Below are 12669 nucleotides of genomic sequence, written 5' to 3'. Positions count from 1 at the left end.
CAGTGGCAAGAGCTACCTGTAGGTCCCGTGATGACATTCTGGGGTTCTTCGAGATTTCTTTCAGCATCTTGCGGTCTGCTCTCTGGCTGAACTTGCTGGGGCGGCCTGGCCTGAACAAGTTGGCAGTTGTTTGGAAGCTTCTCCACTTGTAGATGATCTTCCGGACAGTCGAATGATTGATTTCAAATTGTTTGGAGATCTTTTAAAATCCCTTCCCAGACTCGTAGGCATCTATAACCTTCTTTCTGAAGGCGTCGGAGAGCTCTTTTGATCCAGGCATGGTGATGCCACACACTTCAACAACAAAGGGCAAACCAAACTAAATGTCTGAGGTTTAAATAAGACAGGTTCCTCCAAGATCCTCTCTAACGATGTTCTAATCATTTGCACCTGAGCTGGTGCACCTGATTCTAATTTTAGGTATTTGAAGTAGTGATAAATGTAGGGGTGTACTTACTTTTTCCACATGCGAAATTTGCATTTGTTTATTTAAATTATACAATGGACGACAAAATGTAAATGTTTCATGATATTTGTTGTGTTATATCACCTTTATCTATCAATATTGTTGAAATGAAGATCAAATAGCTGTATGTTGAAATATGTTGAAAAAGTCAAAACTTTACATGGGGTGTACTTACTTTTTCACGTGACTGTACCTGTCAGCAATGGGTGTGGCTGAAACAGCCAAATCCATTAATTTGAAGCAGGTGTCCTTATACTTTTGGCCATGTAGTGTATTATCACAACATGCAAGAGGCAGAGCCGGGATAATTTTTTTTAGTTGAGTAACCACTCCGTTTCCGGTCTTGCTGGCGAGGGTTCGTTTATTCTCAGCTCTCCATGCTATCCATCGAAATCGAAGTTAAGTAATTGTTCCCATTTGTATTTTCGTTATAACTATTTATTTTATGGTGTATATATTGTCTCCCGACGAAGATTTTCGGTGCAAATCTTTCATACCTGTATTGAAAATCGTGTTAATTCGGTTCGTGTTTTGAGGCCTTGTAGTTGTACAGTGAACACTGTACAACCTTGAGGCTTTGTTTTTCTCTCAGCGGTCCGTGTTTTTGTGATCCAATAACTTTCGTTCTCTGTTTTCCCAATCTTTTCACCCCATAGCCCTCTTCCTTGTGTAAATCACAACTCAAAAAAATCCAAAAAAAAAACATTTCCTTCTCTGTTCTCATTCGTTTATTCATTCTTATTCGTTCGTTCGTTCGTTCTTCGACCACGTGTTTCTCCCCCATTTCCCCAGATAGATTGTCAAATTTCAACTCGTTATTTTATCGTCCATGCGTTATTGTTTTGATTATAGTTACTTTTGGTTTGAATTTCCTGTAACTTGTAATTATTTAATCGTGTTCTGCTCCTCGTGTGCGGCCTTGTAGTTGTACCCCCGTCGGTGTTTGTTATCTTAATCGTGTTTTGCTTGGCTCTTAGTTTTTTTCCCTTCTACCCCGAACATAATACTCTAACGTTCTAAATCCCCACCTCCCCCCCCCCCCCACCCCCAAAAACCAAACAAACAAAAAAAAAAAACCAAAAACATTTATTTTCCTTTCTCCACGTGTACTGTTGACTCATCCTGTATTTTCTGTCCAGGTGTGCTGTTCGCCCCGCCCCCATTAACTCCTTGCCATCCACCGTTTGCCCTTCACGTGACTCGTGGTGGTCCCTCTCGGCTCTCCCCCCGTTGGTATTTTTGTGCACATAAGATTGTTCACGGTTCTGTTTAAATATTATTTAAATATGTATAACCTTTCCCCTTCAGTGTTTTACTCAGTGGTATTTTACAACACGCTGTTTTTCTTCCTATTTAAAAGGCTTTTCTCAATTTCCTCTCCAACTCATTCCACCTCAAAAAAAAGAAATTCAATATCTTATACGTCTCCCTCACTACATGGTCTAAATTCACATTCATTCCATCCCTCCTCCATCATTCTGAACCAGATTGCTAACTTGAAAATCACAACAAACCCAATTTGTTTTCAATGTTTGTCTTTCATTAATCATCCACTTTCTAAACTCCCCTCTTGCCCCTCCCATCCAAATCCCTCCCCTTGCACCTACACTCCTAAACTCCCCCCTTGCCACGCCACTCTTAAACTCCCCCCCTACCCCTCCACTCCTGAACTCCCCCCTTGCCCTTCCACTCCTGAACTCCCCCCTTGCCCTTCCCCTCCTAAACTCCCCCCTCACTCCTCCCCTTCAAAACTCCCCCCCAACCCCTCCCATTCAAATCTCCCCCCATACCATTCCTCTCCAATTCTCCCTCCTCCCCCCTCCTCCTCAAAGCTGCCTCCTCCCCACTTCGTCTCCCTTCTATCTCATACCTCCACCCCCCCCCAACCTTCTTCTTTCCTCTGCCCCCCCTCAAACAACCCCTCACTGTGCCTCATCCCTTCACCTTCAAACCTTTCATCCTCCTCATCCTTCCCTTTCTTGGAACTCTTCTGCAATCGCTGACACACTAACAACTGCTCTCCCTACCTCCCCCTCTCATCCTTCATCTTACCCTACTCCTCCCCTCCCCTGTCCTGTACCCGATGCTCCCCCTCTCTCTTCATTAACGGTATGGACCTCAAACATCCGGGGCCTTCGCTCAAACCTGACTGATCTCTCCATACAGGTTGCTTCTGACAATCCAGACTTGATCTGCTTAACAGAGACTTTCCTCCTTCAAGATGTCTCTGATTCCTTAATATCTCTTCCTGGTTACTCCCTCCTCCGGTATGATAGACCTGAGCCTCGGCCTGGTGGTGGGGTGGCTATCTTTATCAAAAACTCTCTTCCTCACTCTCCTTGCACTGCCCTCTCTCCTCCTCACCCCCAGGAGTACCTCTGGCTACGGCTTCCTCTCCGCTCCCACCTTTTGTTCATATGTGTTCTGTACCGTCCCCCAAACAGTGATGACTCCATCTACATTTCACTGTCTGACAACATGGACCAACTTCTATCCACTCATCCCAACTCTCTCTTCCTCATATGTGGTGACTTCAATTGTCATCATGCCACCTGGTTGGGTGTGGGTTCCTCTCTCACCAGTCATGGCACCTCAGCAAAGGACTTCTGTGACTCACTGGGATTGACACAATCTGTCAATTTCCCGACCCGGATCTCAGCCAATGGAGTATCTTCTCTTCTAGACTTGGTTATGACTAACTTCCCTGCTAATGTCTGCTGCTCTTCTTCTGCTCCAATCGGTTCTTCTGATCATGTGCTTGTCAAAATGGACATCTCTCTGGCCATTCTCAGAGAGCCTCCTCAGCGTCGACGAGTCTGGCATTTCACTCAGGCCGACTGGGACGGTCTTCAAGCAGCCATCAATCGTCTGGATTGGTCTCCCATCTCCACTGCCTCTGACATCAATTCTTCCTGGGAATTCTTCCAAAGCAAACTGATCTCTCTCATGCACAGATTTATCCCATCTCGCCTTCAGTTGTCTTACCCTTCCTCCCGTCCATGGTACACTGAATCTTGTGGTGAGGCAGTTGCCCTGAAACAACTTGCCTTTGCCTCTTGGAAGGCTAATCCAACTGAAGGAAATCTCAGTTCCTTCCACCAAGCTCGGAACAAGTGTGTGTCTACCCTCAGGAGTGCCAGGAAGCACTATCTCTCCTCACTCAAGAATGAACTCTCAAACCTGTCTCCTTCCTCCAAATCCTGGTGGCGTCTGGTCAAATCCGTTTCTGGTGTTTGTTCCCCCTCCATCCCCTCCCTTACCTCAAATGGCCACACAGTTGACATCGCACGTGACAAAGCCGAATGCCTCAACTCTGTGTTTGCCTCAAAATCCTTAGTCCCAAACCCATCTCTCTCTGTTCCCACCTTTCCCAGTCGAACCAAACTGCTCCTGGACTCTGTGACCTTCTCTGCTGACAAGGTGGAGGAGTTTTTGTCAAACCTCGACTCTGATTCTGCAACTGGACCAGATGGCATCAGCCCACGGGTCCTAAAATCCTGCTCTGCCGCTCTATCTCACCCTCTCTCTGTTCTTTTCACCCTATCTTTTGCTCAAGGTCATCTGCCAGCATCCTGGAAATCAGCAAACATTACCGCTTTACACAAAAAAGGTGCAAAAACAGATCCTTGCAACTACAGACCAATCAGCCTGCTCCCAATTATCAGCAAAGTCATGGAATCCATCATTGCTTCGGATATTAAATCTTTCCTCTTCTCCAATAGCTTGATCTCTGATCATCAATTTGGTTTCAGACCAGGTCACTCTACTCTGGACATGCTGCTTCTGCTGTCTCAACAATGGATGGAGGTCCTCAATGCCAAACAGGAAATCAGAGCTGTCTCCCTTGACATATCACGTGCCTTCGATACGGTCTGGCACCCAGCTCTGCTCACCAAACTCTCCTCCTATGGTATCCATGGAAATCTCCATGCATGGCTTGCGGACTTCCTCTCTGGTCGTAGTCAACGTGTGGCCCTGAATGGATTTCTCTCATCTCCCCTTCCCATTCAGGCTGGAGTTCCCCAAGGCAGTGTGCTGGGCCCTGTGCTTTTTCTGGTCTTTATCAATGATCTCTCCGACTCTCTGGAAAATCCTCTGTATCTCTTTGCTGATGACTCCACTCTCTGCCGCTCCATTCCTCTTCCCTCAGATCGGCAGTCTGCAGCCTCCTCACTCTCTGAAGACCTGGACAAAATCACAGACTGGTCAAACATGTGGAACATGTCTTTCAATCCTGACAAATCTCACACTCTTACTATGTCTCTCCGAAAAGATCGACTGGACAACCCTCCCATCTACTTTCTCAACAATCCTCTCCAAGAAGTTCTGTCGCTCAAGCTTTTGGGTCTCACCATCTGCCATGATCTTTCTTGGGAAAACCACATTTCCAAGCTGGCCTCCAAAGCCAGTCGCCGACTGGGCATCCTCCGTCGTGCGAAGTCCTTCCTAGGCACACCTGAGCTCCTCACCACATACAAGGCTTTCATCCGCAGCTCAATGGAATACTGTTCTCCCCTATGGGCCGGTGCTCCTGCCTCACACCTGGCTCGGCTTCACGCTGTTGAATCCAAAGCTTTCAGAATCATTGGAATCTCCCGCGATGAAGCTATCTCTGAGGGCCTTTCACTCACTCACCGCAGGCAGGTAGGTGGTCTTTCTGTCTTCTACCGACTCCTCTCCGGCCTTGCTCCCCCAGCTCTCTCTGTGCTCTGTCCCCCAAATATTCCTACAGGTCGCACAAGATCTGCCAGCCACCCTCTGATGGTTAAACTGCCGAAATCTCGGCTCTCTGCTCACCTTCACTCTTTCATTCCTCTTTTCTCCCGCCTCTGGAACAAACTCCCACACTCACTTCAATCACACTCCTCCCTCCAGGTCTTCAAAACAGCTGTTCACCACCATCTCTTATCTTCCCCCATCCAAAACCTTGATCTTTTCTACCCCCACTAATTCACCCCAGATCCACCTTGTTTGAAATTCCAACTTCTTTCCTGGAAGTCTTGGCAGGGTCCATATGTTTTATACCTCTCCCACCCCGCCCCCCCCCCTTCCCATGCCTTCCCCCCAAAGCCCTCTCCCTCCCACAGTTCTCTCGATGTCTCCATGTCTCTCGGTCCCTGCTCTCAAATGTTGTGTTTGTGTCCTTCCCCCTCTCTCCCCATCTTGTCTACCGCTCCCGATGTTATTTGTTTTGTGTGTCTGTCTTTCTGTGTGATTATTTTGATTAATGTTCGCTCTTTCACGAGCCTCGATCTTGTATTAAAAAAAAAATAAAAATAAAAATGCACCACCCATATTATTCGACTACCCTTTTTGGTAGGTGCCGTGTTAGTCGACTCCCTTAAATCTATGGCCTATTGAAAAGCGATCAACATATTTATAACTAGCAAAGGTACTTGACGTTGCCGGGCAATGCAGTGTCGATTCACTGATGGGAATATTAAGAGGAGGGAGAGGAGGTGTGGGAGTCGAGGAGAGAGAGTAAGGGAGGGAAGGGAGGAGTAGCCAGAGGGAGGAGGGGGGGGGGGGGGAGGTAGTGAGGAGGATGGGATAGTGAAGGGGGGAGGGCGACCTGGACTGTACAGTTTACCGAATCTAACCTAATATGAAATCTAACCGCTGAAAAGCATCCCCATAGCATCATGCTGCCACCATCGTGCTTCATGGCAGGGATGGTGTTGGATGGGTGATGAATGAGCTGTGCTCGGTTGCCGAAACAAAGCCCACCGTGCACCACAGGTTGACTTCCAGCCTAATGATGTAGCGCACTGATGATAATACACCGCCAAAAACGGCACCGAGGATCACATAAGTTAAACCACCTCCCTCCCTCACATCGTCATTGTGGAGACATTGGGCTCTGATAATCATAAAGGTAAGCCATATTAATGTTTTATTAACTCATTTAATCTTTGTGTTTCAGAAAAATTAACTTATCTTGGAGTGGGAGATGTCTCGTAACATTCATTCATTCACTCTCATTCATTTATAGAATACAAGGCAATGTCTTCATCAACGAATCGGTTTTAAAAGCCCACGAAGTGAAGTTCACAAACTTATGAAACAAGCGAAGTTCGTGCGGTTGGTAATGGCTAATGCCAATGCAATGGGAGCATGATGAGCCGTTAAGGTCGAAGGTATCCGGACTACCTGGCGGGTCGTGATCCGAGCGAGGCCTGGGCGTAACACCACCAGGCCGCAGTTCAGGCACAGCACAGACTTGGAGTTAGTGCCTTCATCTGTGAGTAAATCGCACGGAACCGCATCTTCGCCTGCCACACTTTGCACGTCCATCGCGTCAACACCGACGGGCGACGGTTCGGTTTCATCGGCGGTTTTATTTTTCAGCTCAACGCTTCCCTTTAAATAAATGCTTTTCATCACATCGGTTTATGTGCATCAAGCATTAATGACGAGCAAGTGAATGTTAAATGCACTGCACACAACCGATATAATTAAACTGTACAAGTAACGTCACAGACAGACGACTAAAACCAAGTACTGTTCTCAACTACACTATCATGTACAGCACATACTGCGTGGTTTGTAATCACCAAAGAGGGGATAGAAAACACTCAATGAGACAAAGAAAACAATTCCACATTTTCCTGATTACATTAAAAAATAGTTAAATACCCTGATATTATACATTACTAGAGATATTATCATTTACATGTATCGTACCAGTATAGATAGGCCTGCCTACACTATATTAGATAGATATACTGTATTAGATTATACATATCGTATTTATACATGACTGTATTGTATTTTTAGATACAATGTAAAATATATACCGGATATTGAAACGTATAAAACACAAGTATATTATCATTATGGTGCAGCTTACACTGCTCCAGGTTGTTCCGCCTATGCTGATAAACTCTGGATGAAAGCTTGTCAATCAGATGCACCACCGACATGTTTATGATATGTTATTGATGAGAAATTCAACGGCAAAGAGGGCACAATGTCCAATGTGTGTCCGCTGTACGTGTCAACGTCACTTCTCGGTAACCTAGTATCTGACGTCACCACGTTATCCGATCCGCCCTGATGTCATCTCGGGAGTGAACATAATAGAACTAGAAGGGTGATGGCCGGCGAGGAGGAAGATGAGTCGTGAGTGGATTTTCCATTTTTGGTTCTCATTAAATCGGCAATAATTACTGTCAATACCAATACCATAAGAACCATAAACAGAGAGATATTACCGTGTGGTTAGATTTAGAGGGCACCGTGTGTGTCTGTGTTTGCGCACGGCGTGTTATGTAACGTGTGGCGACTGTACCGTGGTGTGCGCGTGTACCGTGTTGTGTGTACCGTGGTGTGTGTGTGTACCGTGGTGTGTGTACCGTGGTGTGTGTACCGTGGTGTGTGTGTGTACCGTGGTGTGTGTGTGTACCGTGGTGTGTGTGTGTACCGTGGTGTGTGTGTGTACCGTGGTGTGTGTACCGTGGTGTGTGTGTGTATACCGTGGTGTGTGTGTGTGTATACCGTGGTGTGTGTGTATACCGTGGTGTGTGTGTGTATACCGTGGTGTGTGTGTGTATACCGTGGTGTGTGTGTATACCGTGGTGTGTGTGTGTACCGTGGTGTGTGTGTACCGTGGTGTGTGTGTACCGTGGTGTGTGTGTACCGTGGGTGGTGTGTCTGTACCGTGGGTGGTGTGTGTGTACCGTGGGTGGTGTGTGTGTACCGTGGTGTGTGTGTATACCGTGTTGTGTGTACCGTGTGTGTGTGTGTACCGTGCTGTGTGTGTACCGTGCTGTGTGTGTACCGTGCTGTGTGTGTACCGTGTTGTGTGTGTGTTTACCGTGTTGTGTGTGTGCTTACCGTGTTGTGTGTGTGCTTACCGTGTTGTGTGTGTGCTTACCGTGTTGTGTGTGTGTGTACCGTGTTGTGTGTGTACCGTGTTGTGTGTGTACCGTGTTTGTGTGTGTACCGTGTTGTGTGTGTGTGTGTACCGTGTTGTGTGTGTGTGTACCGTGTTGTGTGTGTGTGCACCGTGTTGTGTGTGTGTGCACCGTGTTGTGTACCGTGTTGTGTACCGTGTTGTGTGTGTGTGTGTGCACGTGTGTGTGTGTGTGTACCGTGGTGTGTGTGTGTGTGTACCGTGGTGTGTGTGTATACCGTGGTGTGTGTGTGTGTGTGTACCGTGTGTGTGTGTACCGTGTGTGTGTACCGTGTTGTGTGTGTGCTTACCGTGTTGTGTGTGTGCTTACCGTGTTGTGTGTGTGTGTGTACCGTGTTGTGTGTGTACCGTGTTGTGTGTGTACCGTGTTGTGTGTGTGTACCGTGTTGTGTGTGTGTGTGTACCGTGTTGTGTGTGTGTGTACCGTGTTGTGTGTGTGTGTGTACCGTGTTGTGTGTGTGTGTGTACCGTGTTGTGTGTGTGTGTGTGTGCACGTGTGTGTGCACTGTGTGTGTGTGTGTGTACCGTGGTGTGTGTGTGTGTGTACCGTGGTGTGTGTGTATACCGTGTTGTGTGTGTGTGTGTGTGTGTGTACCGTGTGTGTGTGTACCGTGTGTGTGTACCGTGTTGTGTGTGTGTTTACCGTGTTGTGTGTGTGCTTACCGTGTTGTGTGTGTGCTTACCGTGTTGTGTGTGTGTGTGTGTACCGTGTTGTGTGTGTACCGTGTTGTGTGTGTGTGTACCGTGTTGTGTGTGTGTGTACCGTGTTGTGTGTGTGTGTACCGTGTTGTGTGTGTGTGTACCGTGTTGTGTGTGTGTGTGTACCGTGTTGTGTGTGTGTGTGTACCGTGTTGTGTGTGTGTGTGTACCGTGTTGTGTGTGTGTGTGTACCGTGTTGTGTGTGTGTGTGTGTGTGTGTGTGTGTGCACCGTGTGTGTGTGTGCACCGTGTGTGTGTGTGCACCGTGTGTGTGTGTGGTTTTTTTTGTTTTGTTTGTTTGTTCTCTCCCCCTATCGATGCTGTTTGTTGTTACCCTATGGTGATAATAACATCGCTGGCTCTTGTTTTCTCGGACCCATTTGGTTCCCATGTAGATGATACCCTCACTGGCCTGTTCAGATCCCATAATGACGGTACCCTCCTTGGCTTGTTTGGTTTCCATGGTGATTGTGCCTTCCTTAGCCAGATGGTCACACTGTTGTGTCGTCACACTCATCCTGTTAGATGTCACAGTCTTGCCTCCTTGGCCTCTCCCACTTCCAACCCCAACCTTTAACATTTCTTTCTGGTCACCATTGGTGTTGTAGTCTTGTGATGATGCCCTGCCATGCTCGGTTAAACATTAAGGATTATAACATTGTGATCAGCACAGCTGACCATACAAACACAGTGGTAATCCTTGATTTTGTGGTTTGACATGTGAATAGGGTCCCGGGTTGTGGTTTGACATGTGAATAGGGTCCCAGGTTGTGGTTTGACATGTAAATAGGGTCCCGGCGTGTGGTTTGACATGTGAATAGGGTCCCGGTGTGTGGTTTGACATGTGAATAGGGTCCCGGGTTGTGGTTTGACATGGCAATATTATCCCGGCGTGTGGTTTGACATGTGAATAAGGTCCCGGCGTGTGGTTTGACATGTGAATAGGGTCCCGGGTTGTGGTTTGACATGTAAATAGGGTCCCGGGTTGTGGTTTGACATGTAAATAGGGTCCCGGCATGTGGTTTGACATGTGAATAGGGTCCCGGCGTGTGGTTTGACATGTGAATAGGGTCCCGGCGTGTGGTTTGACATGTAAATAGGGTCCCGGCGTGTGGTTTGACATGTAAATAGGGTCCCGGGTTGTGGTTTGACATGTGAATAGGGTCCCGGCGTGTGGTTTGACATGTGAATAGGGTCCCGGCATGTGGTTTGACATGTGAATAGGGTCCCGGCGTGTGGTTTGACATGTAAATAGGGTCCCGGCGTGTGGTTTGACATGTGAATAGGGTCCCGGCATGTGGTTTGACATGTGAATAGGGTCCCGGCGTGTGGTTTGACATGTGAATAGGGTCCCGGCGTGTGGTTTGACATGTAAATAGGGTCCCGGCATGTGGTTTGACATGTGAATAGGGTCCTGGCGTGTGGTTTGACATGTGAATAGGGTCCCGGCGTGTGGTTTGACATGTGAATAGGGTCCCGGCATGTGGTTTGACATGTAAATAGGGTCCCGGCGTGTGGTTTGACATGTGAATAGGGTCCCGGCGTGTGGTTTGACATGTAAATAGGGTCCCGGCATGTGGTTTGACATGTGAATAGGGTCCCGGCGTGTGGTTTGACATGTAAATAGGGTCCCGGCGTGTGGTTTGACATGTAAATAGGGTCCCGGCGTGTGGTTTGACATGTGAATAGGGTCCCGGCATGTGGTTTGACATGTAAATAGGGTCCCGGGTTGTGGTTTTCCTGGTTCACATTTTCCGTCTCCATTATGAGAGCATAAAGATTATGGGGCCTTGTTCATTGTGTTGTTTTCTGTTTATACAATGACTTGCACGTTTGGAAAGACCTTTACTCCACTTTTATGCCGAAGTCTCATGTTGTGAGTTTTTGAAGATTTGTGTTGTGTCCCACGATGTGTTTATCCTCATCCTTCCGGGACACGTGGGACACCCTGACACCCTGAGTGAGAGTTTGTTGTTTTAGGTCTTTCGCTGAACCTACAACTTCCTACGAAGACACAAAGCCCGACCTCGTTTTTGTCTTCATTCCGGGGTTCATCATGTTTACTTTAGTTCATCGCGAATCGGACCGTGTGGCACTACCTGGCGACAGGTTATTGACGTTGAACTCATGACCCGTTTATCAAGACCTTGATGGTGCTCTTCGTGCTGATATGAAGCTCGGATCCACCACTCGGCTCCATGACATCATGTGTCCCACAAAGATGTCCCACCCTGTCTGGCATGTCCTATAATTTAAGAGTTTTATAATTCATCCGCGCCACCGCCCTGGCTCAATGTGTGGATATCAGCTTCCAGGGTAAACTATATGAGCTTCCAGGGTAAACTATATCAGCTTCCAGGGTAAACTATATCGGCTTCCAGGGTAAACTATATGAGCTTCCAGGGTAAACTATATGAGCTTCCAGGGTAAACTATATGAGCTTCCAGGGTAAACGATATGAGCTTCCAGGGTAAACTATATCAGCTTCCAGGGTAAACTATATGAGCTTCCAGGGTAAACTATATGAGCTTCCAGGGTAAACTATATGAGCTTCCAGGGTAAACTATATCGGCTTCCAGGGTAAACTACATCAGCTTCCAGGGTAAACTATATCAGCTTCCAGGGTAAACTATATGAGCTTCCAGGGTAAACTATATCAGCTTCCAGGGTAAACTATATCGGCTTCCAGGGTAAACTACTTCAGCTTCCAGGGTAAACTACTTCAGCTTCCAGGGTAAACTATATCAGCTTCCAGGGTAAACTATATCAGCTTCCAGGGTAAACTACATCAGCTTCCAGGGTAAACTACATCAGCTTCCAGGGTAAACTATATCAGCTTCCAGGGTAAACTACATCAGCTTCCAGGGTAAACTACATCAGCTTCCAGGGTAAACTATATCCGCTTCCAGGGTAAACTATATCAGCTTCCAGGGTAAACTATATCAGCTTCCAGGGTAAACTATATCAGCTTCCAGGGTAAAGTACATCAGCTTCCAGGGTAAACTATATCAGCTTCCAGGGTAAACTATATCAGCTTCCAGGGTAAACTATATCAGCTTCCAGGGTAAACTATATCAGCTTCCAGGGTAAACTATATCAGCTTCCAGGGTAAACTACATCAGCTTCCAGGGTAAACTACATCAGCTTCCAGGGTAAACTACATCTGCTTCCAGGGTAAACTATATCAGCTTCCAGGGTAAACCATATCAGCTTCCAGGGTAAACCATATCAGCTTCCAGGGTAAACTACATCAGCTTCCAGGGTAAACTATATCAGCTTCCAGGGTAAACTATATCAGCTTCCAGGGTAAACTACATCAGCTTCCAGGGTAAACTATATCAGCTTCCAGGGTAAACTATATCGGCTTCCAGGGTAAACTATATCAGCTTCCAGGGTAAACTATATCAGCTTCCAGGGTAAACTACATCAGCTTCCAGGGTAAACTACATCAGCTTCCAGGTTAAACTACATCTGCTTCCAGGGTAAACTATATCAGCTTCCAGGGTAAACTATATCAGCTTCCAGGGTAAACTACATCAGCTTCCAGGGTAAACTACATCAGCTTCCAGGGTAAACTATATCAGCTTCC

General features: G+C 47.0%; 1 protein-coding gene across 1 annotated transcript in view; it reads left to right on the top strand.

Moving 5' to 3' along the window:
* The first annotated feature begins 7480 nt into the window (after positions 1-7480).
* The window catches only part of LOC137433797 (1-acylglycerol-3-phosphate O-acyltransferase ABHD5), a 36220-nt gene continuing 31031 nt past the window's right edge, over positions 7481-12669 (top strand). The window contains exon 1 of the mRNA XM_078786051.1: positions 7481-7588. Within this exon, the coding sequence (XP_078642177.1) occupies positions 7563-7588 (26 nt within the window). The 5' untranslated portion in view covers positions 7481-7562. The remainder of the gene's footprint in view (positions 7589-12669) is intronic.

The sequence above is a fragment of the Myxine glutinosa genome, chromosome 10 (assembly GCF_964187855.1).
Source record: "Myxine glutinosa chromosome 10, kmMyxGlut1.1, whole genome shotgun sequence".
NCBI lineage: Eukaryota > Metazoa > Chordata > Myxini > Myxiniformes > Myxinidae > Myxine > Myxine glutinosa.
This window is presented reverse-complemented; position numbering and strand designations above follow the sequence as displayed.